The following is a 24,196-nucleotide window of genomic DNA, read 5'->3' on the forward strand; positions in this document are numbered from 1 at the left end:
CCATTCAGGAAATACTGTTACACACCTTGCTGTGCTAAAAAGTTACCTGTTTGAATATTTCTGGGAAGACTGGCTTGTTATTTCCTGCCTTTTCTTTTTCCCTTGGTGACATGTTGCCATTTTCCAGTCTCCTGACCTCAGTAATTTTCAGATGTACCTATGTATGTGTTTGTGAGGGTTTCTGATGCTTCCTGAAATGCCTGAGAATATTTCAAAGGTAACAATTTTCACTGCAGCAGTACTGTAGACTCTTCCCTTTCTGCTCTTGCTTAGCTGGGCTGATCCTGGCTGGGCACACATGGACTCGTCTGCCTGAGCAGAAGAGACCTGACTGCTCTGATGGCTGCTTATTCCTGTGATCTCTGACAAATGTAAAATCCAAATATAAGTGGCTGAACTGTGATGTTGCTTAGTCAACAGTTGCTTAGTTGTCTGATTAACAGGAGGCTAAATAAAGGCTGTGGGTAGTACCAAAGTGATACTGACACAATAAAAAGCGCAGAGGCTATACATGTATGTTCTTTACTGAAAGTTTTGTGTAAAGATCAATATACTAAAAATCAAAGCAAAAGAGGTGACTACAGAAATACAGTACTGTTATCGTGTAGCAAGAAACAGCATGTCCAAACAATTTTCTTTCTCATATTAGTCATGTAATAAATGAAAGGCCTGTGTTAAGCCAGTTTTAGCACTACCATTAAAATTATGTGAGAGTTTACGATACAGTCTGATAGGAGGACATGAATTTCTTAAGAGGAGTGTTAGGAGACGCTGTCAGCTTTGCCAAGATTTTTCTGGGATCTTAAATATTCTTCAAGAAATGAAAACATGTTCTTACTGTATCATTACTAGAAATCTCAATGCTGTTCCAGTTTAGTGTTGGAAGCTGTTAGAGCAGCTTTGGAGCTGTAAACTTCTCTTTCAAGTATTGTCTGTTTGCAGGGTTGGATTCATAAGCTTTTTTTCCCAAAACGTTGTTGGTATCTCCTCGTTAAAAAGATTAACAAGAGTAGAGAATTTTAAGCCACTCTTGCAAGTGATAGTGGTAAGGTATCGCTGAAGGTAGCATATTCTACTTTTAATTCACAGGTGTTTTGGGTTTTTTTAGGGTATTTGTTTATAACAAATGATGTAGCCTATGCATTTAGTGGTAACTTAGAAAAATGCTGCAGTATGGAAGTGTATGTTTTGGTTGGCTTCCATATCTGTGTGACAAAGGAGCTGAGATTATTTTGCTGGACGAGCCCCTCATTGTGAACTCCTTGCAGTGTGATAACCAGATCACTTGACTTTATAAAGCAGTACACCACAAGAGGGAGTAGTCAGCTATTGGTAAGTAATGCTGCTACATGCAATCCAGGTCGCAATGCTAAGGATGCTTAACTCATACCAAATGAAGAAAGGCTTTGATTAGTTTTCTATAATCTTAGAAATGCATTTCTATCATGAGGTAAAATACAGATTTCCCACTTTCATCACAGGCCTACTTAAAATCAGCTTACTTTGTAAACCACAGATAGAAAGTTAGTGGAAGGGCATGAAATCCCTGTCAGGTTAAAAAGCCTAACAGGTTGAAAGGATTTCCCAGCATGCACAGAAACTGTAAACATCTGTAACAGAGTAGAGGTTTGCCTGCCAGGCGTGAAAAGCGCTCTGTGCTTGTCTTCAGAAGAACCTTCAGGTTTGTCATGTAAGACATGTAAGAGACATGCTTTCAGGGGGGAAAAAAATAATCGCATTTGCTTCCTAATATTTGTTTATTAGATTTCCCCCGCCACCTCCCCAGTAGCAGCCTGAAGTAAGCCGGTCTGGTCCCAGTGCCTTACCCTATTCTAGGCAGGTCTCCAATAGCTGCAGGAAGACACAGCTATGAAAGCGTGTCCTATTCTGCATAAATAAACCGCTGTGCTTTCCTTCATGTTTTATTTTCCTGCCAGTAAAACTGACTGGTACGTTTCTATGTTGGTTTTCATTTCTGGCCCCTAATAGATGGTGTAGAGTGTTGTTTCTCTTATTGCAGGATACTTTGCATGCCACAAAACTTTACATTTGTACTTTATACAGAGGAATAGTTCTGTCTGTTAAAAGTACAAATGTGAAACACAGCCTACATTCTGGCAATTCCAGCTAGCGGTTTTGCAATGCAAAATTGTGATTTTTTTGTTGTTTTGGATATAGTATACTAAGAATATTGAAAATCTTGCTGAACTGCAACAGAATTCTGTTATTTTAGCAAAATACATATTTACTCTTATCTACTTAGCAAAAAATGTGTACTTACCTTATCTCATCATGTGCATATGACTCAGTCAGTAATGGTATAATTTATACAGCAGTAAGAACCGTATAATTACTTCCCATCTAAGTATTAATTATAATTGTGTCAATCTTCAGTGTTGAATGATGATTACAGTTGAAAATTATTTAGTATTTACAAAAAATCTAAGTGCAATTTTAATAATTTGGATGATGCTTCCTCTAAAACGCGATTTTATATTTACTATACTCATTTTTACATATCCTTCAGTGGGGGTAGTCTGTTTTATCAGAGTAAAAAAAAAATACCATTTTTTTCACTGAAAATACCTCTAAGATTTAGTGGAGATGAGCCTCTGATAACTCTACTAACACGTACTGGTTGAACATGTAGTTTAGTTGTTACGTGGAGACAGGGTGCTTGTGTACTGTGCAAGACTAAACTCACAGCTGCAGTTTGCCTCTGCTGTTCCTGCCAGTGTGCATCTCCAACTTGTATGCACTTACCAAATGAACATGTGAGTGAACAGAGGCTAGATTTGTGGGTACCAAAATTTCAGTGAAAAGGATCATGCCTAATAAAAGAGGCTTCTGTACAAAGTGAGGTTCTCTGTTACTGTGCATGCCAAGTCCAGCATCTATGATTTATATCACACTAATGCAATTACTAAAGATCAAGGTCCTTTGTAACACTACAGGCTCCTTACTGAAGAAAGAGACCAGTTAGGGCCTGAAAATGCAGTCATGCATGGGAGTCAGCATGAAGCATCTTCTGGGATTCCAGGCACTGCCCTTCATTGGCTATAGCAAGTCCCTGTGAAGGGCATGCAGCTCCCAGCCTGCACACAGCTGTAGTTCAGCTTCTGTAGGTAAAGCCAATTGGTGTTTGGGTTTCCATTGCCACCTCTCCATCGCTTGCCGCTGGTTTCTTTTTGAGGAAGACTGAATAGCAGGCTTTGCAATGCTCTGGAAAGCCTGGTACTGGCCAGGCTTTCCAAAGGAAAAGTGTGACTCACAATATTATTCTCCTTTTTCTTTCACTCCTGTATGGCACTGATAGTCATATTTTGCAGGCAGTGCTCTGTCTCTGTCTAAGGAAATACATATTTAGACAAAGCATTGTTTAAAAATGCTTTGTTGCCAAGACACTGAATGAAATGTACTTACTAGTGAAACCTAGAAAGACAACAAAATGCTCATCTTTTTCCTTCTGCTTTAAAACATGCGAACTATCATAAAATCAAGTAGGCTTGACTGGATAACATGTATCTATGTTAAGAGTGGCTGATTTCAATGTGTTTTGAAATGCTTCAAAAAGGTCAGATGCACCACTTGTCACTGCTGCTCTTTTATGCTGTGTGATGTCATGGAACACTTTGAAGCACAAAGAGGGAGGTTTAGGTAAACTTTCAAAATTCGCTGTAAAAAATAAAATCCCATTGCATCCCTGTTTAAAGATATAAAATAAGTAAAACTTTCAGAGGTTTTGTTCTTCCATTTAAATGTTTTTTGTTGGTCTGAGTTCTTCAGAAGAATTGAAGGAAAGATCCACTTTTATTCACATGATTTGGTTCAGAAGGGTCTGGTAGTCAGTGGAAGTATTTTTCAGTACTTCCATTGGAACGAGTGGGATGGGGATATTCTGTTCACACACTACCGTCTCGTACAGGGGAGCAGCCTCCAGAGCGAGAGATGACAAAGAGATGGATGAAATGGGCTGCTGCAAGTCCTGCAGCCTGACTGCATAATTTGCAGCTTGTCCTGCAGTCCCAGATGCTGCTGCTTCTTCCAAGCTAATGTTTATAGATATTTCATTTCTTTGACAAGGGTCCGTAAGAGAATATGGGGGAGGATCATCTGTGGGAATATATATTTGTGTTGCTCCTGGCCCCACACATTCATCGTAGCTGAAAGAAAAAAATAATTTTTCATTAGATTCCTGTAAAAAATGCCACAGTACATTATTTTCAGCATAACAGGGGCAGGTAACGCGAGAAGAAAAGGATCATCTGGTGTTTTGTTCCTCAGCCACATCCTTGCTTATCCTGCCATGTGAGACACTCCAGAGCATAATACTTAAAAGCACATCTCCAGCTACCTAAAGATAATCCCAGAGGTCTCAGTGACAGTTCAGACCCCATCCTCCTGCATGAAAGTAACATCTGTGGCAGCATTGTTCTGCTGGGGCCCCTGGGGATAAGCCCAGCTCCTTACAGCCTGTTATGCAGGAGCAGGAGGAATAACACTGCTGGCTCACACAAGGCTGTGCACGCTGCACCAGTCACGTGAGTGTAACACAGTGGGGACTCAGTCCTGCTCTCAGCTGCTTCTAAGCAGTGAAGTTAGAAAATGGCTGAGGAAAAAGGAAGTGGTGTTGCCATTTTAGTTATGAAATAAGGTATAGAGAACTTTAGATGGACTCTAGAGTATAATGTCAAATGGTGTCCTCCTGACTCGCAGGTCTCTGGTGCTCAGCCAGCAGTTACATGTGGTGGGTTGTCTGGGTTGCAGATCTGTGCTGGCAGAGGCAGCAGGATTTCTTGCTGAGGTGCAGAGTTGTGATGAATAATCTTGACAGACTCATGCTGGTCATTCTGAGACTTGGCAGACTACCTGTCATGTTCCTTCCAAAAAGGAGGAATGCAAGACAGACCAATTTGTGGGGTTTCTGTGAGGAGCCAACTCAGGTCTATCCAGGCTTGTAGTTCTGTCTGTGTCACTGAGCTAGAGCCAGGGGAACCTATTAATTACCTCCTCACTCCACTGCCATGCTCAGTGCTTGCTGTCCCTGTGTGAACACAAACGGACACCTCAGACTGGAGCTCGGACTGCACAGCCTTGGGAGGCCCATGAGGGGTAAATAATGAGCCTGAATAGACCAGTGTGTCTTTGTGCTTGAGTTTTCCCATGTTCTGTGTTGTAGGACGGGGATGGGACAGAGTGGACATGAGCAGGCTCCATGCATTTGCACTGTGCTGTGCTGGCACTGCCCAGCCCTCTGAGCTTACGGGCTCTGCAGAGGTTGCACTGTGGCCCTGAGAAGGGCTGAACCAGAACTGGTGGATCTAGTCTGTTATTTGGGTGGTCCGCTGCCTGACTGTCTTAGCATCACCTGTTTTGTTTGTCCACAAACTAAAGCTGACTCCGCTTTTGCTGTCAAATCAGCCCAGGTCTAGTTGTCTGAAGGAAGGTCTGGTTTTCTGGTTCACTGGCTACAAAGGTGAGGAAGAGTCATAACATCATCATCTTAAATGTTGGACCTGCTTTGTTGGTGGCTGCCTTGTTTAACTGTTTCAGGATAGCTTTAAATCCAATTCTGAAGAAGGGAATGTTTCCTGTAAAATACCTCAGTTAACCTGAAAAACAGTTCTGCTGGAGCCAGACAAATTAAGAACCTATTTCCTCAACCACACTAACTGCAGAGCCATTAAGATTGAGGATATTTCCTGAAACTTATGATATTTAGCATACGGCTTCCCAGGAGACTGCAGGCAGTCATTCTGCCCCCTGTAATTGCATTACTGCCAGGCTAAACCATAGTTAATAAACCTTACTTGTAGGTTGTAAGTGGCTTGCAGCAGGGCAGCTTGCACTGGTTAGAGCTCCCATCTACTGCAGTCAAGGATGGAGGCCCTGCCTTAGAAAATTACTTGGTTTTGCTGCATTCATTCATACCTTTCCCTCAGAGCGCTCCTGATGATTTTGATGATATTGTTCCTAGTCTGGGTGATGGAAGTGGTTTTTGGGGAAGGGAAAGGTAAGAAAGTGAAATCTTAGTACTAGGTTACTAGTAACTCAAATATCCACAGATGGTTTTATTTTTACCTCCCTTTTATCTTATTTTTATATTCCTGAGGACAATGGTTTTAAATTCAGATCAGAAAATTTTAAATTTCCTGTCAGAAAGAACGGTGTTTAAAAAAATCTGTTCTGAAGATCCTGAATTGGGCTGCTACATACTTCTAGAGGTCGAATTGTTTTTGTATAGCATGTGGAAAAGATTTCAGTCCAGCCTCTACGAAGGCCCCTGAAGCATACCTGATAATCTTTTAAGAGATCTTAGACCTCAGGCAGAGATTGAGGACATGATGTCCACAACTGGTCATGAACTCAGCAAGAGTAAAGGAAGAGCCACTCTTTGCAGGATTACTTACTATGAGATGTGTCTTTAGTTAATTTACATTTTGCTCACCCAAAGCCTAGTGAACTTATTTAAAATCTTTCCATGGTTTTTGACTGACTTTAATCAGGTAAACAAAGAGCACCGACATAGTGAAAGTGTTTCAGTTTTGAAAAGCCCACAGTAATGTGAGTTTCAAGGTAGAAAAGTTTGAATCTTCTTTGCTGAGATACAAAAGAGAAGAAGTTCCTCTGCCTCCTGATTCTGGGCAGAGGCCCAGCACAAGGGAAATCTGCCACTGACCTAAAGGAGAAATGGACACAGTATGAACCTTCTACTTACTGTTGTTACATGATCATCTGCATTTCTCTCCCTTGGATTTAATTTAATATCTTTCATGGACTGTAGCTCAGCTCTGTAGAACTAACATGCTCGGTGGGATAAATAGTGAAATGATCTTGTGTGAAGTGGACTTTTAAGCATCAAGACAAATGGGTAGCAAATTATGGTATTCAAGACCTGGCATTTTAGTGTTTAGTTTCAAATATCAGTATGTTAGTGTTAGGGCACTTTTTCTTCATACATATGATGGATTAAAAATATTTCTCTCTTTTTGTCCCAACTCCAATGCAAGTGATGTTTCCCCCCTCATTTTTAGCAATTAAGATCACATTTTAAAAACTGAATAGGGCAGTAAAGAACACATGCAGGATTCTCAATCAAATAACTTTTTGGCACCTTCATAGATGTGCCTGTACATCATTGTGGCCAAGGAGGCAAGTACAAATCATGCAATTAGCTTTTTTTTTTTTTTTTTAAATAACTTCTTGTATTTCATTAGCAATTTATGATTTTGATACTGTTTCCTATATTCTCTTCAAAGCATGATATCTTTGCTTGTAACGCTGACATTGCAAACAGCTATTGTTATAATACTAGTAGTGAAGGGTACAGATAAAAGTTCCTGTGTTTTCTGTTGAGGATAGAAAGGAGGTGAATTAAGGTCATACAAGCAACTTTAATTGTGTATTCTTTTTCCCCTGGTTTCCAAGTGTGTTGTGGATGGTGGTTGTTGTTTTGGTGTTTTTTTTTTCCGTCCTCCTTTTAATAGCCTCAGTAATTTGGTTGTGCTTTCAGTACTGTTATAGAGGTACTCCTGTAATATAACTAATGAATTATCAACACTACAAGCATGAATTTTGTTTTGCAGTCTCTCCTTCAAAGAGACCATAATACGTAAACTTATTCAGCTTTACCAGATCTTTTTGTATTAGAGGATTCTAAGCAAGTATAATAAGTAATACATAATTTGATAAGCACCCACTGTCCATGTATGTTGGCAGTTGGAAAATCATTCCTCAAAAGATTTAAAGGATTACTTATAAAAAATTGTAACAGAAATAATTTCTTGCAGCTGATTGCAGTGGGTGATACTGGACTAAACCTTTACTGTTGTCTTAAAGTAAAGCTTCATGTTTAAGGAGGAGAGGTGAATGGACTCTCGCATTTTACTGCAGTGAGGCGTGTATCATGAACGAAGTGGTATGGCTAAGTTGTCCTGCAGCGTGAGGTCTGCACCTTTGACAGAGCTTTTAGGTCTCTTTATTCACAAACTAGAACAGCATGAAGAAGCTGCTTTCTTGTCAGCTACTATGGAAACCTTGATACCACAGGGGCCAAGAGGTACTATGTAATGATGGCTACCACTAAAAAGAACCAGTGCATCCATAACAATCAGTAATGATGATTCCTAATATTAAAATTATACTGTTACATGCCAGTAACTTAAGTATGGCAACTTTCATCTGAGAAGGTGGCAGCTGTAAAGCTTAGATGTGTAAAGCTGTGGTTTCAGTATGAGCCCACGTCCATTTAATTGAAAGGAAGTGTCTGTCCCCTGTCCTGTTGCATACTCCCACTGTGTTCCTTGCACTACTTCCTCCAAACCGTGATACCCACTCTGGAGCTAAATAGGCATAAATGTTGTGTGTGGGTGGGGTTTGGTGGTTTTTGGTTTTGTGTGTGTGTGTTTTCTGGGCTGAATTTCTACTGAATTAGGTACCAAAGTTAGAGGGTCACAGTGTAGTCAGAAGGGCGTCAGTGCAACACAAGGGAAGTAGAAGAGATGGAGGAAGTCGGGTAGGTCTTAGACCACGGCTCACAGGCAGAACTTCTCAGCCATATTATGAAAGTGCAGCCTCAGTAACTGCTAAGGGAATGACACCTATGTATATATGTGAGTTTATATATTTGCTTTGCAACCGAAAATGCAAGAGCATAGAGCTTGCATGACTGAAGTGGAAAACCAAAAATACTTGCTAGTACAGGCAGTTATGAAATGTGCTGTTGTCTACAGTTTTGGTTGGTGGGGGTTTTTTTGGGCCTTGTTTCTTGTCAGAATAAGTTCATTGTCATTGTAGACTATGCTGCTGAGTTTTTAAGGGATAATTATACTCTGAAAGACAGGGAAGGCTGATGGCTGTTAACATCTTACCACATGTAAATGTGATATGCAAAGAGAAGAATGTTGCTTAACAAATACAGCAACTTTTCAATCTGACCTTGTTGACTTGGAATGTTGGGGGGGGGGGAGTAACTTCACGAATTTGTCAGGTCTCATTGCAGTAAGTATTAGGATAGGTTTGTTGCTAAGGAAACCCAAAAGAGCTTATTTAACTAGCTGTCGTTCATAAATTATGACCTACTCTCCGGGGAAAGAAGGTTCTACTTACAAAATTTTTTAAGATGTGAACAGTAACTAGTGAAAAAAAGGCAAATCTGGGGAATGAAGGGTTCTTCTTTGTTAAATAGATGTCTTTTTGTTTCCTTTTGTTTGCTTTGTTCATTTGTTATATGTTACGACTCCACTAAAATTGGTCCTGTTGCACTGTTTCCGTTTTACTGGTGACCCACTGTCTTCTTTTAATAATGCTAAACAGAATCACTAAATCTAGAAAATACATGTGCTGACAGGTTTGTTATGATGAAAACAATACAAAGGATGTTTATATGATGTTACCTGATAAAGAAAACCTGAAATTAGAACAAATATACTGTAAATCTTTAAAAAGAAGATCAAAGGAAAAAATAATGTGTTTGATGACCATGTAAGTAGTTCAGCTGATGATGCTATCTCTGAGCCCGTAATCTACTAACAGCAGGGTTTGTAGGACAGCAGCTTGGAAATCTGTCAGTGTTTCCTTTGAGGTGTTTTTTCTTAGAATACATATATTCTTTGGTGATGTATAACTATCATGAAGAAATGCATCATTCTTGGCAGAACTGCTCTTATAGTGACATATGTCATGAGACAGGATATGTTTTCGGTTTATTTTTGATACTGACAGTTTCCATTTGAGGCACTAGGTACATTTACTAACTATATTTTGGCTTTTTGCATGCTTTCAGTGATTTATTAAGCAGGGCTATAATATTTTCATATAATAGCAATCCATATCACTGATTGTCTCAGTCATTCACTTAGTTTAATTCTTGCACAGTGACTTAGAATGAAGAGCCAAAATTTGTTTATTAAAAAAAGAAACACCCTGAACTGTTGGGGCCTAGTAATTAGGAGAGTGACAGTGCAAGAGTAAGCAAATGTGGTTAAGTGGCACCTCCTCCTATGCAGTCCTACTTATTGTGTTAGTATGAAATCAATATCCATCTGTGTCTGAGCCTGGATAGTATTACGTCAGAATTTTTGACTCTGACTGATCCCAAGTTACAGTGGGCGAGGGGGTAAATAACAAACATTTAACACCTAGAGATAAAAGCCCACAGTGTCAGCCAAGACAGGGCCCTGAAGGAATGATCTGATGCTCCATAAAATCCCTGGAGTATTTTCTGGAAATGTTTTGTCACCTGTGTTTGAAATGTGGCTATTTAAACAAGGGGGAGACTCCTCTTAAGGTACTCTGGAGGAACCTCTCCCTTTTTATTCGTTGTAGAGTGGTGCTGATCTCTTAACTTAATTGACTTTTAAGCTCCCAGAGGTGCCGTAAATGCACCTCTAAGGTGCCTGCCTGATCTTGGAGTAGGTAACCGTGGACAAATAACACTGTTATTTTCTATTTTAATGTTTTTAAATAGTAAAACATGTAACCCAAGGTATTGTTCAAGGCAACGTCTAAGGCTTAAGTAACTTAAACCTTGAAGAGACAGGAAACCTGGACTTAATTTTTTTTCTGGCTTATTATTTCTCTTCTTACTTATTTCTGGAATTTTTGATTCCCAGCAACTACACTAGGACTATTTGTGTTAATAAGCACTAAAAGCATGGATCTTTCTTCAGTACAATATGTCAAATAATCTTGAGGAATTTGTGAGTCTTTGATGAATATTCCAGATGGAAAATGAAATTAAATGTAAACAGTGTTTTCATGAGAACATATACCAGATAGCATTTAAAACTGGCATAATACAATTTCAACAAAATTGTTCAGCTTTAAATAATTAAAATAAATGTTTTAAATAAAACCAGTCATTCTGTGATGAAGATTTTACATGACACACTTAATCCTAGCATTAAGTTTATATATAATAAGAACCACTTGATCACAGTGTTTAGTCTCTGGATTTCTGTAAACATTATACTGTAAAAGACAGTGAAGCAATGGGTAGTGGTTGAGTTATAATAATAATTTAAGACAAATTTATTTCAGATTAATCTCGTGTAGCCTCCCAAGTCACGGAGTTAATCTACAACAGTGTTCTAAACAACAATACCAAGTTTTGCCTGTTGGCAGGAAGGCTTAGGACCTATTAATATTTGAGGAAGTTTGCCATGTGATATGTTTTAGGATCATATTCCTAGACAGGTATTTGCTGTATTATTCTAGGAATGAATTCTGAGCAGGTGAAGGAAATAATATCTGCAGTATGCAACAGAAAGTTTAACTACTAGGAATTTACAGAAAAATATCCTTCTTTCAGTACTGTTATCAATGACTTAACAGATTTAAGTTGTGAGTGTTCTGCATGGCACAAATTTTTGGTTAGAAATACTCGCTGCCTCTCTTTCATCAGGTTTTTCTGCTTTCACTGCTGCAGGGTTGTTTGGGTGGGGTTTTTTTTATATGCAGTAATAGTTTGCACTTCTTGAGTGAAACTGGGACAGGTGTAGAGAAAGGCTGCATCCCAACAGATGTTTTTGATGACAGAAAGCAAAGAGAACTTTGTGTCTTAGCCTGATAACATACAGGCTGAATGTGAGATTTTTGACTACAAATACAAGAAGTAAGTAAAGACAAAGGTATGGGTATTTGAGAGGAATGGAAATGACCAAAAAAAAAATAATCATAAAATGGCTGTAAACAAATTTAAGCTGAAAATAAGAAGGTTGCCATAATAATTAGGAATTGCATCTGTCCTTAGATATTCTGGAGTGAGTATAATGGGTACACAAGATCCTTGCAAACTCTGTTATGGAATAAGTAAACTTCTATTAAAAATGATGACTTGCAGCAGCAGGGGTGGGACTGGGTGACTGCAGAAGGTCCTTTCACACCTGTGTTCCTCTGACTGAAATGGCTTCCTGAAGGATGGTCTGTTAGTAAAAAATATCAAGATGAAGGAAGCCTGAGGGAAGACCTGTCCATACAACAGATAGAACTTGATGGTACTGCCACTGGTGTAGTGGCATTCACATCAGCTAAGAACCTCACTGGGACTGGACTCTGTTCAGAGATATACCAGAGATGTGAAATACTAGTCTAGATACGCTTGTTGGGATCTCAGTTGCACACTCTGACCTCTCAATGTCAGACACTAAGGCTGTTTCCCTGTTCACTAGATGGGCTGTGAAATGTGACTACCATGTAAAAATCCCTTCACATCAGAAAGCAAATAAGTAACAACAAAGCAATTAACTTGTTCCTATACTTAACAGTAATTAGGAATAGCACTAGGATGTGGAGAGGGGCTTTTGAGGGTTTAGTTGCTCAGAATTTGGACTTGAAAGAATTGAGAATTTTATCTCCTGTCATAATTTCCAATGGTTTTAAAACTGTCGTATTTCCTTTTTTTTTTTACTTTACTGACTGAAAATCTCAAGGAAGGTACTGAAATCAGATCTGAACTTAACCACAAATGTCCATCTCATGCTTTGCCAGCTGTCATTGTAACGTGTCAAAAGCTACTTACCTTGCATGCTTGCAGGAAAAGTGGCCTTGGCAAAGGAATATAGCACAACATAGCGGGTTTTTATGTTAGTTTCCTGCAAGCCTAATTCTGTCTTTCAAGAAAATTTAGGAAGCTGGTTCAAGCCTTCTTCGTCTGATACAGCTAACTTACTTCATTAGAAGTGGGGATGGAAAATAATGTCTTAGAAAAGATGATCTGTCTGTAAAACATAAGCATTTCTTTTTGCCACTTTAAAGTACTTTATAAATGGATTAGCCCATTTAAACAATGCAGACTGAACATGGGTATTAAGAGTACTGGAATTTACCAAGACTAAACGAGACAATTTTCTCTAGAATTGATCCTATATAGATTAGGCAAGATGACCAAATGGGTAAAGTAAGCAGACTTCAAACAAACAAGCAAAAAAATATCCTAATGTATTCTAATGTGATTGCTAGAGTAATGGGTGATTAACAGCTTTTTATCATAGTGTGCCCCGCAGGACACAATTCAATGTGAAATAGAGGACTTTAGTGGCTTCCACTAAAACTATACCTGAAGCTAAATCCCTCCATCTCTGGAGTCATTCCTCAATGATGATCTGTTTTAGACAGTCAAGAATGACAGATCAAAAAGGTGATAATCTTGGTAGCCTAAAGGTCTGTACATACCATCAATATCCAATCACTAAGGAGTGAAAAAGCATTTAGTGGAGTGGGGTGAAATGTGTTTCCTCTGGTAAAAGGTGAAAAGTTGGTAAAATTCCTTTCATACAGGGAACCTTAAATCTCCTCATTGTTCAGATTTTAGAGACTCTCATAAAGAAAATGCAGTTTTTAATTTACTTAGTCCTTGATTGGTACTGTACTTCAAGCCATTTAGAACATGTAAGCTCAAATATTTTTAAACAGCTTTCTTATTACATACATATGAAAAGATAATTAGGAAAGCTTACTGTAAGGGCATGTGTTACAGCAGCCTCTGAGCACAGTGATCATGAGCACGAGCTCCTGATTTCTCTCTACAGAGGTATTATCTTCACAGTGTCAACAGCATGTGTTTGGAATATATAAAATGACAACTTCAGACATCTTGATCAAACTCCAGAATACTTTTTTCATTAAAGGTTTGCTGCCTGTCATGTAATTCCAAATAATACTCTGGATTTTTTTTTTCTTTGATTCTTGAAAGTTTAAAGATACTAAAAATTCAATTAGATTATTTTACGCATACAGTCACAATGAATATTGAATAAATTAGCAAATACTGGATTTACAGACTTTCCAGTATTTCTTTCAAAGTCATATTTACTATGATGATAGTTAAGATGTTGCATGGAGATTGTTCTTCTATTTTGCCCTGGTTAAATTTGTTCAACTTTCCTATTTTAGGGGGAGAAGAATTCTGTGGTTTATAATTGTTGCTAGATCACCTGGATCATCTGTCTCGGGTGACTGAAGTTTCTTACAAACAAATACTCTGCCATCTCTGGTAACACAAACTGTGAAACGTTAACTTAACCTCCAGCACTACTACAAGTATCTGTACATGTTAGAAATAGACTCTAAAATACAAACCCCCAGTAGCTTGAAACGGCTTAGTTCATACCTGCTGTATTTTGGTTTTATATTTCCCTTCTACACCCCATGTAAAATCAATCTGACAGATGTTAACACAGATCTGAGATTCATTAGAAAGTCATTAATTATCCTAATGGGATGTTTATGGATAGGAGGAACACTGTATATTTTGGGCTGTCAAGACAAATTGACCAAATAGCTTCTCTGTAACCACCCTGCAACTATGGCAGGCTAATGACAAAGCTCATACTCCTCTAAATCTAATGTAAAATCTAATGTAAGAATCAAATTGAGCCTCAAATGAAATTTGTGATTAGATATCAAAGTAATTAAATTACTAACATACCAAGGCATTTTTCATAAATTAATTTCCCAATTAAAGTTTTTATATAAATCATATTTTGTATTGGACTTTCAACTGAAGAGATGACAATGGACAGTTCTGGACAGTTATCTTTCCTTCAGCTGTAGAAGTGGGTACTCTGACTCTTTGTTTCATCAGCCTTCCCCTAAAATTCCTTTGCCACTCATTTCATGGTTTAAAGCCCACCTGTAAAATCTAATGAAAACATTCTAGACTGATTATAATCATCCTCTTGGCCAAATAGAGGTGTCATGCTTTCTACTGAAATAATTTCAGGAAGTACGGTTTTAGCAAAAATGGTATGTTCAAAAAAAATCAGCTCTGCAGCACCTAGTATGCAGTGATTAATGTTGTTGCCTCTTGCAGGCTGTTAAATGAAGCTAATGCCTTGGTGTCTGCTTGTGGCAGCAGCGCACTAGTTTTCATTCGCGGAACTTTTTTCACTTCAGATATGCATTGAGAGTCATTTGCCAATGCAGTTGCTTTCCTTGCTGCTCTTCATTTCTGTTCTGTTTTTGCTACAGTTGCATTATTAGCTTTTGGGCATGCTAGTTTAGCTTTAAATTACATGTTGAACTACACAAATTAGAAGGAGGAATTGCATTAATTTAGCCAGTGCTACATTTCAGTAAAACTCCTCTTCAAAACATTATCATATGTACCAAGATTGATCTCAGAGAGTTAATATCTTAAATGCACAAGCATGTCTTGTTTATGCTTTAAGGCTGTGTCTGACAGTTTTCCTGCTGTTAGCACCCATCAGTCCAAATAATCCGCATGCTCTAATAATTAGAAAAAATATACTTTGGTGTTATGCCATGAAGGAGAGTGTAAAGGTAGCTATAAAGAAATGTTTCAGGCTTTTACATAAAGCAGTGTATTCATGCAATGCTTCTCAACCACTGATTTTGTGGACAAGTTACAATGGACTATATAATGTATTAATAGTAAGTTTAAATGTCTCTACGTAGCTTTGCTTTCAGCCATCTGCTAAGCTCTACTTTTCCTGAAGTTTTCTCCAAATTGTGTTGCTAAGATATAAAACTTAGTAAAATTTTGATGATTTGCCAGTGCTGTTTTTTCTAAAATATTTAACTATGGTAGCAATGAGAAAACAACAAAACCTGTAACAGTAATCTTTGCTTTTGACCTGTGATGCAGAACTGCAATTGATGGGATGATCAGTGTTTCCTTGTGTATGCAGAGCCAAATCTTGGGCCCCTGGGGGATGCAGTCCGCTCAGCCCAGAAGGGAATCTTGAGGAGGCAGTGGCTGGACGCCTTTATGTCTCTGTGATCCTACTATTGATGTCCCACAATAGTTTCTTAGAACAAGATAGGACACAAGATAACTTGTGGTAGGCTTATTACAGAAGTAGTTGGGGGATTTACAGGAAAGCATGGATCATCTAGTGCTACCCTGTATCACTTACGTATCTCCTTCCAAACAGAGAACTCCATAGAGGTGGAAAATCCATCTTTGGGCCTGTTTCAAAATGGAAATGGAAGCAACCTTTGGTATAATCTTAGGAGACCTGTCTGCTAAAGAAATATGTTCTCAGAGCTTGTTCACAGAGTCTGAGCTTGTTCTCAGAAATCTGGCCAACTGCCCACTCAAGCTGTTGCTTGGGTGTCAGCTGGCTGGCTTTTATTAGTAAAGGCTCGTGGGTGTGGGTCCAAAAACCAGTCTAAATTTTTAAGTGGTTTTATATGAAGTTCTACAGATTTGGATGCCAGGCTCAGAATATTTTTTTTCACATGCGAGCTTTCTGCTAAAATATTTACACCATCTCTAAAAGCTCATTTATGATATAGTATGATTTGTAATACATCAAGGCTTTCCTGTAGAACATGCATGGAACAGAAAAAGCAAAGATCTATATACTGTATGTTCATACTACTGACTTGCTCTATATTGTGTATGTATACAAGCAGTAACAAAAGGGCTGGTCTTATATATTGGTTTAACTAAAAACAGTCAGCTTAAAAGGAAGAAAAGGAAAAAAAAAGGAGGGTGGTGGTGGTTGTCACACCTGTTCAACCATTATTTACTGTTTGTAAGACAGAGAACTACAGAAAGCTTGAAGTGATGTTCTGTTTAAAGCGATTTCTGTTGGTTCATTGGAGGGAGTAACTGAATTCCTTCATTTATTAACCTCAGAGTGCATGAGGCACACACAGGAGATACAGATGGCCTAAAGTGCAGCTTTTGTCACTAGTGATGGCTATTCTTGTATCCTGTGAATGCAGGCACACAAATGTGGAAGGAACTGCTATACAATTTCTGGAATAACTATCTTTGGAAAGAGCCTCTTCTAGTGATGTTGCCTCCCCAGGCAATTAGAACTGCCTGATATTTGAAGGATGCTCTTCTCCAGAGATGCCACTATGGCTCTCCAGAGCAGGTTTTGGTTAAACAGCTAAAATGGCATGCATCATCCTTCTTTGCAGATTACTAATATAAGATCAAGATACAACTCCAAACAATTTTCATCCTATCCTAAATTAGGAATTTAAGTATAATTAGTAGGTATGTCAGAAAGGTATATTTTCTTCAGTTCTGCTTTCTGATGGAATACTAGGGTTAAGGAAGCTGAGAAGTGAGAGTTAGTGAAAAAATACAGAAAGTTTTAAAGGTTTCTGGCACTTCTTCCTTCCTTTTTGTTTTTTCCTGTTTACTCTGACCTGAACAGTCTCAAGGTCAGTAATAAATGTAACCTGAAAGTTCTTGAAAAAAAGTATGTATTGGCGTGTATTTTTCTCTTGGAATTGAAACTTTGACTTCTAAAATAATTTCTTTCAAAGAAAGGTGTTCATAAGTAGTTCTACTTGTGTGTTTCAGTAGTATGCCATAAATATGATACATTTTAAGGTATTAGAAAATGAGAATTGGCTGCACACATGCCTTTAGTTAATAAAGATATATTCTGCTATGGAAAATTCAAACTTAAACTAAATGAAGTCTGTCTGTATTTAGAGTTTGTGTGGCCTGCATTTTTATAGTGGGTATAGGTCCAGCAGTTTTACTTTCTTCTTTATCAGGCTTTGCAATTACAGGACTATAACTTAGAAAAGTGCTTACCGTGGAGGTGAATCAGGATACATGACGTTGACCTGAGAAAGTGTATCCAGATAGGAACCAAAATCAAAAGCTGGGGGAAACTCCTCCATGCAGGTGGATCTCAGCTCTCCAAAAGAGCCACCATAAGAGAAACCATCTGGAGCTGGAAAACAAGCAATTAATACTTGCTGCTCTTTTCCTCCGTGGTGGATTCTCTGAGACAATATCATTGCTTATAACTGCCACAAATTTGAAAATAAAACCTACATCAGGCAAAGGAGTTACTGGTATTCTGGAACAATCAGGTTTTCCAGGCTACTTCTATTCCTTTAAGTGCAAGTTAGCATCATCTGTAGATGAACTTTGGTGGTTTAGGTTATTGCACAGGCACTATATAGTTAGTGCTGCCCTACAAGATGCAAGTATCTAAAGCTTTTCTTGTGCCTCAAAGGTTGAAAAGGAGTGTCGATTCTGCTGCATGCAGCTTCACATATTAGCAGGATTGCTGAAGTTGCCAGGAGTTGCATACACTGAAATCTTGCTAATTCTGTGAAGGTTTTTAAAAAGAGGCTTAGGTGTTTGACTGTAGATATGTGTCTTGAGAAAATGCTGTTCTCAAAAACACTCCCAGAAAGGAGGAAAGCTGGAAAATAGTAGAGAAAAGATCATTCTGCTGCCTGCTCCAGAAGTTTCTTAATGCTGTCATGCAAGAGCTTCATAGCTCCACAAATACCAAGAAGTTAGTGATATTTTCTGTCTTAGAGGATAGTTAGCTAATGCTCAACATTCTGGGGTAAATTATCTTAAGAATGTCCCAAACACTGTGGAAATGCAACAAACTACTCCCATGACACCACCCCCCCACCCCCCACCCCCCATCTTCCAAATAAAGTAATCCCTCCTTTTCCCTTGATGCATTAAGTACCTGGAGAGAAGGGCCAGCTGCTAAAGTGACATCGAAGTAGTGTCTCTCAACAGAGGGTAATGGGCAGGACTCACAGAACTGCCTCTTCCTCCTTCTGGCAATTTTCACCTCTGCCAATGTATTCTCAAGGAATTTACCAGGACTAATCCTGTCTGTTGCGCACTGTGCTTTCCTTTTGCTTAACAAATGAAGAAAGCCAACTTCACAGTGATTCCCGCGGCTCCCATGCTGGCCATGCTGAGATATTAGGATGGCATGTGCTAATGTAAAATTTTCACTTGGGTAGACTGGCAAAATATAGTGTAAGATTACTCTTTTGAATTTCTCTGAAAATATCACCATGCTTTTATTTCTCCATTTCTCTAGTACTGCTATTTCTGACAAGGAGGTTGAAAATTGTCCTTTATGTTTTTGCCTGGCCTCAGGGTTTTAAAAGGAGCTGAAATTAACATAGCAGTAGATTTAAATGTAGTGATTGAATCTTAATGGTCAGTGTTTTATCGTTCCAAAATATTACTGTTCATGGGTAAAACAGTAAGTCCAATTTGGGTTTAACTATTTAATCCCAAATTTAGCTGCTGAAAGGTAGGAAAAACAGATGTTACAATATTAGTAGACATTAGTTGTCTGGGTATTTTTTTTTTCTTTTTCCTCTCTGTAGGTTACCACAGGAGATTGCATTTCACTTCTTTTGGAGTCTAAAATTTATTCCCAAAACATAGATGTTATTCACTTATCTGGATAAATGTTTCTGGAAAAGCCAAAAATAATTATTCCTGGTTCCAGATGGACAAACTGATCTTAGGAACTCTTTCTTTTAGACATACAAATTTCTAGTCCAAATAATTAAATGCAGTACAGTTGACTAGTGGATACTTGATATATGTCAGCAAAATCAAGATTTGAGCCAATGTATTTTTATGTGGCTCACTATTACTATCTTTTCTATATAAAGAAAAAAACTCAACAATATGCAAAGAACTGTACTCTCATAACAAACTGCAAATGTAGGAGCCTAACTACAGATGACACAAATGTTGATACTCCACTCAATTCCTTAATCTATTTAGCATTTGAATTTTTATTAGATGAAGACTTACAAAGTAACTTTTTGTAACTATTTTTTCCTTAAATATATAAATAATCTGATTCTGTCATTTCTTTGACAATGTGGTTATTAACTTCTGGTCAGCAAACCCCAAACTGGCCAAAAATATAATTATACAATTAACTCCTCCATATTCCCAAACCCTTTTAAAGTACAGGGAGTTTTGTCAGGGAGTAGGGGAACAGGAATAGGCACTTTTTTGACAGCAAGCCAGTCTCTTTAATGATGCTGACAGTTGTAATGACTTTGATGTCATCGATAACATCATTAATGATGCTGACAGTTGTAATGATGTTTTGATGCCCTGATCTGTTTATATCCAGTTATTAACTTCTGTGGTCAGAGAAGAAATAATTGCCCCTTTATTGTTGTAGGTTGGTGCACACTGCAAAAGTGAAAATATTCCTGGGTTTCCATTAAATAGAAATTATATTGTATGCTATACAAAGTCTGTAATAGGATATGAAAAACTACCAGCAGTCTAGTGATGGAGAAGAAATCTTATACCTTATCAAGGGAAAATAAGCTGTTTAAGAAATGCTGTTGGCGTTGGCCTTGTTTATTTTAACCATTAACTACAGAGTTTGTACTATGTGAATTCAAAGCTGCCTGTGACCTACTTATCCTATTTTTTAATTTATTTTTTTATCCCTTGCACAGCAGCCAGATGTTCTTTGTTGCCTTTAGCACCAGATATTAATAAATTTAAGCATTATCTTGCTATAACTGGGTATCTTACCATAAACAGCTTCTCTCCTCAGATGGGGGTGTCTTAACCGTCCGTCCTTTCGCAGACTGCCAACAATGATTGTAACACAGGACAGAAACAGCACAAGTCCAATCACTACTCCAGCCACCAGAAGGGGTGAAACAAGTAAACTGGTATCATTTCCATTTTCACCGTAGCTGGGGAATTCACTGGTTGGGCTGCTCTGGTTCAAGTGAACTTCTGCACAGCAGAGAGAGAAAGAATGTGTCAGTTGTGAAAAGAGACATTTACAAAGTATGGTTATACAGATGCCAAAACTAAGTGCTTTCAAAGTCCTAAGAGACAGCCTGAGACAGATCCATCGTAGAAATTCACTTTTATGGACAACCTATTTATTAGCCCATTTTCTGTAGCCGTTAGTAACTGACTCTGGGAAAGTCACATGGCAGTTGTTTCCCAGTTACTGAGGAATATCCTGCTAGAGTCAATATGTATGTTACATAATTTTGATTGCTCATTCCTGGAAAGATTCTTTGTATCATGAATTGACTGATGCTGAAAGAACTTAAACACACAAGGAGGAATGTGAAAACTCAACAATATGGGCTCCAAGTGGAACAGAAGAATTGCATGTTGTTAGTAGGTATGAAAAGACTCCAAGGTTTTCCAGTGGAAGTTTCAGGCAAGAGTGATATGGAGGAGCATGCTTTTGTAGCATAGGGCATGCTTTAGTTTGTGGGGTGTGTCAGCATCCCAAAAAACTGATTTGGAGCGGAGAGGGGAAGAGATTAATTGAGTAGGATTTTTAGTGAGGCACTGGAATTTCATCAAAGGTGTGGCTTTTTACTAGGCAGAAGCTTGGGCAATGTGGTAGTCCTCTTGGCCTTAACATCTAATAAATTGTTGAAATAGAAAAGCATCACAATGAGCACTTGAAATTTACTCATTAAAAACCTGAAAGTAAATAAACTTAGTTTACTGTCCTTTGGGGTCCCCCGTATATTTAAACAGTAACCCAGGGATGGTGCCAAACCTGTGCTTTAGTCCAGGCTTTCCTAGTGTTCAAACTGGCTACATGCCTTGCCGAGAGGTCAGGTTTAGCGCAGTCATTCTCATTTCATCCTCCCTAGTTTGGCCTGATACTGTGTAAGGAAGGAGCTATACAGGCAGGCAGACCTCACCTTAAAACAGTGTAGAAGTACTGTGGTGCAGTAGGTACCCTGTGCTTCAGCAGGTGACCACAGACTAAGCTGAGCTCTATCTGGCTTGTGTGCCTTTGTTCCAGGCAAACAGTTCTACACAGCAATGTTTCTACACTTCCACCCCATTCTGATTTTTCAGTCAAAATGCACTCAAGTTGTATGTGGCAAAACTATAAATGCTTTCCTCCGGTAAAAAAAAATAAAATTCCTAGATGTATTATTTAAGTTAAATAATAAATCTGCTTAAGGGAGAAAAACGGAAAATGCAAAAATATCCCAAACTATGAAAAGTCAGAATAACTACAGTAATTTATTCCCAAGCCAACTATCCTTTGGAGACAACCTAAAGAGAATCAAACAGTAAGTATTCTCTAGAGAATCAGAGCGAAATATGTTTATACATGTGAATTAATTGACCATAGATGTATTTATGGGGGATTGTACTGCTAAAGGAGGGGAGGTAAATGTTTGAAATGATAGGAATAAGGTTTCAGGACTTCAGCAGCTGAAATCCCTGCTTAAGTAAAAGGCTCCATATGTTTGTTTGTGGACAAAAGTTTGGGCATGCAGTAAAGTTAACCAAATTTAGGCCTAGGTCTTGAAAAGAAGTTGCAACAACCACCCATTTTCCTATTCTTAATCCACAGTTTATTACCCCACCACCCCATCCCCCCAAGCCCCAAAATTAAAAAGAAATCTCCCTTTAGCTGCTCAGGATCAGACTACGTACTGAGTAAACGAGAGTTTTATTGATGCAAGAAGTTATTGGAGATGCATATATACCAAGACTAACTTTCAAATATGGCATGGATATATTTTTATATCTGGCTATATGCCAGTTGAACAGATAAATGATTTTTTTCCTACAGAAACTAAGGCTAACAAAATTTTGCTCTTTTGAATGTTCTGTAAAGTGAATGTGTGGTTTTAGAAGTGCAAGCGCTTTTTACGTGGATAGATGTTAGCAGACAGTTTTCAGCAGTGTTTTCCCCACTCTTTTCCTTTGGGATATACCACTTCGTGTCTTGCAGTCACAATAAGCTTAAAAAGATGATGATGGCTTCAAGCCAATGTATATTATCATTGGCTAACGCCTGACATTGAGAGAACTGACTAGAAATATAAAAAACCTCGGGAATTAGCATGTAGTAGGGTTTTCGTTAATTTTTTAGAAGCACTTGACTGTTGGCTGAAAATCTTTATGAGTAATTAAGATAAACAGCCACGAAATATGCTGAGTTTTTACAAAGCATTTTATGCCAAAAGAGAAAACTGAATTTTCTGATAGTGGAACTGATTCTGTAGCATTAAATCAAAAGGGTATGAAAAGCTGTCCTACTGAATACTCTTAGTGCAAAGAGTTTTCAGGTATGGGATATGCTTGAGGGGTAGGTCCTGCTAATCTTACGGCCCTAATCATGTTTCTCATTTGTACAGTTGTTTTAAACTATCTCCGTTGGTATTGCATCCAGTTCTGGACCTGGAGTTGGTGATAAAACTGCCTGTCAGGTTCAGTGGGAAAGAAAAGAGGCTGCTGCAGTGACTGCTACTTTGAGATCTTCTGAAACTTGGAAAACTTCTAAATGATCCTCTTAACACGAAGGGACTGTCTAAAGAAGAGTAGGCCAGTGTTTTGTGGTGTGTGGTCGTCCACCCCCCTCATTTTTGTTCTTTTTTTTTCTTTTTTTTTCAGTTGTGTATGGAAACCAACTGGTATCTTAACACATTGACTGTTTTGGAGATTCCTGTGGTGCCACCCAGTGTGAACACTAATATCTGGTCCTGTTTTGCTTTATAGGAATTTAACAGGTTAGCAGTGACTTCAGATAGAAATTCCTCTATCTTACACTCTCCACCTGTACTTGAGGTGTTATTTTTTATTTCAAGACAGCCCATTTATCTAGCATGTTCTCAGGGCTTCTTTAGCTGTTCCAAATCTTGTCTATGTTATCTCCAATTTCTCACCATCATGAATCTTTCTCGTTTTTAATGCTCTTAATCTAATTGAACGCAGCCTTTGGTAAAGACAAGATATATTGAAATATTACTTTTATTAGAAGGCAAGAGTAACTCCCTTTAGCCTAGCTCCTAAAATAATATGAAGTAGATAAACTTACGGTATTATTTTAAATTACACACTGAGTCTAGTCCTCTAGACTTTACAGACTGACTGACTACTATGGGAATTACTCAGGTGACTAACAACTACAGAATGAGATGCTATGTTGGTATAAAATCTTTGGGTTTTAATTTTTTGGAGGTAAACGATGTCTACATTACTTCTGGCAAAGGAATGTCTTAAAAATTTTTCTCCTCTTGCCCAAATACATCTTCTATTGATAAACTGTACATTGCTGTATATAAAAATGCAATGTTTTTTCATTCAGAATAGAAGTATCTGGAAATGTATGTGAAGCCCATAAACACAACAGCAATACTAACCTTTTTTTTTTTTTTTTTTTTGAGGTAAGCTGTATTTTTTCCATGAAACTGCAAATTGTAAACAATATATCCATAAATGTCATACTTTATATGTAATCCTCTAAGTACGAGTTATATTGGATGCACAAACCATTGCTTTTATCCAGCAATAGTAGTTGTGTAACTAACCAGACACGGCACAAATGGAACATGCTGGCTGTTGCAGCCATGAATACAATACAAGGGGCACATATGGCTGAGCGAACAATTTAGAATGAGAGTATTAGTGGAAAATTACCTACACTACCTGTTCAGTGTTAGACAA

General features: G+C 38.2%; 1 protein-coding gene and 1 long non-coding RNA gene across 4 annotated transcripts in view; one reads left to right on the forward strand and one right to left on the reverse strand.

Annotated features, from left to right (window-relative positions):
• The window catches only part of LOC129737335 (uncharacterized), a 182,852-nt gene that overhangs the window by 3,592 nt on the left and 155,064 nt on the right, over positions 1-24,196 (forward strand). The gene's annotated exons all lie outside the window — the stretch shown is intronic.
• The window catches only part of BEAN1 (brain expressed associated with NEDD4 1), a 63,589-nt gene continuing 39,899 nt past the window's right edge, over positions 507-24,196 (reverse strand). For both annotated transcript variants that reach the window (XM_055726425.1, XM_055726424.1), the window contains 3 exons: positions 20,279-20,488; positions 17,528-17,669; positions 507-4,163 (listed from right to left, as the gene is read on the reverse strand). In XM_055726425.1, coding sequence (XP_055582400.1) covers positions 3,815-4,163; positions 17,528-17,669; positions 20,279-20,488 — 701 coding nt within the window. In that variant the 3' untranslated portion in view covers positions 507-3,814. The remainder of the gene's footprint in view (positions 4,164-17,527; positions 17,670-20,278; positions 20,489-24,196) is intronic.

This window comes from Falco cherrug, chromosome 14 (assembly GCF_023634085.1).
Source record: "Falco cherrug isolate bFalChe1 chromosome 14, bFalChe1.pri, whole genome shotgun sequence".
Lineage (NCBI taxonomy): Eukaryota > Metazoa > Chordata > Aves > Falconiformes > Falconidae > Falco > Falco cherrug.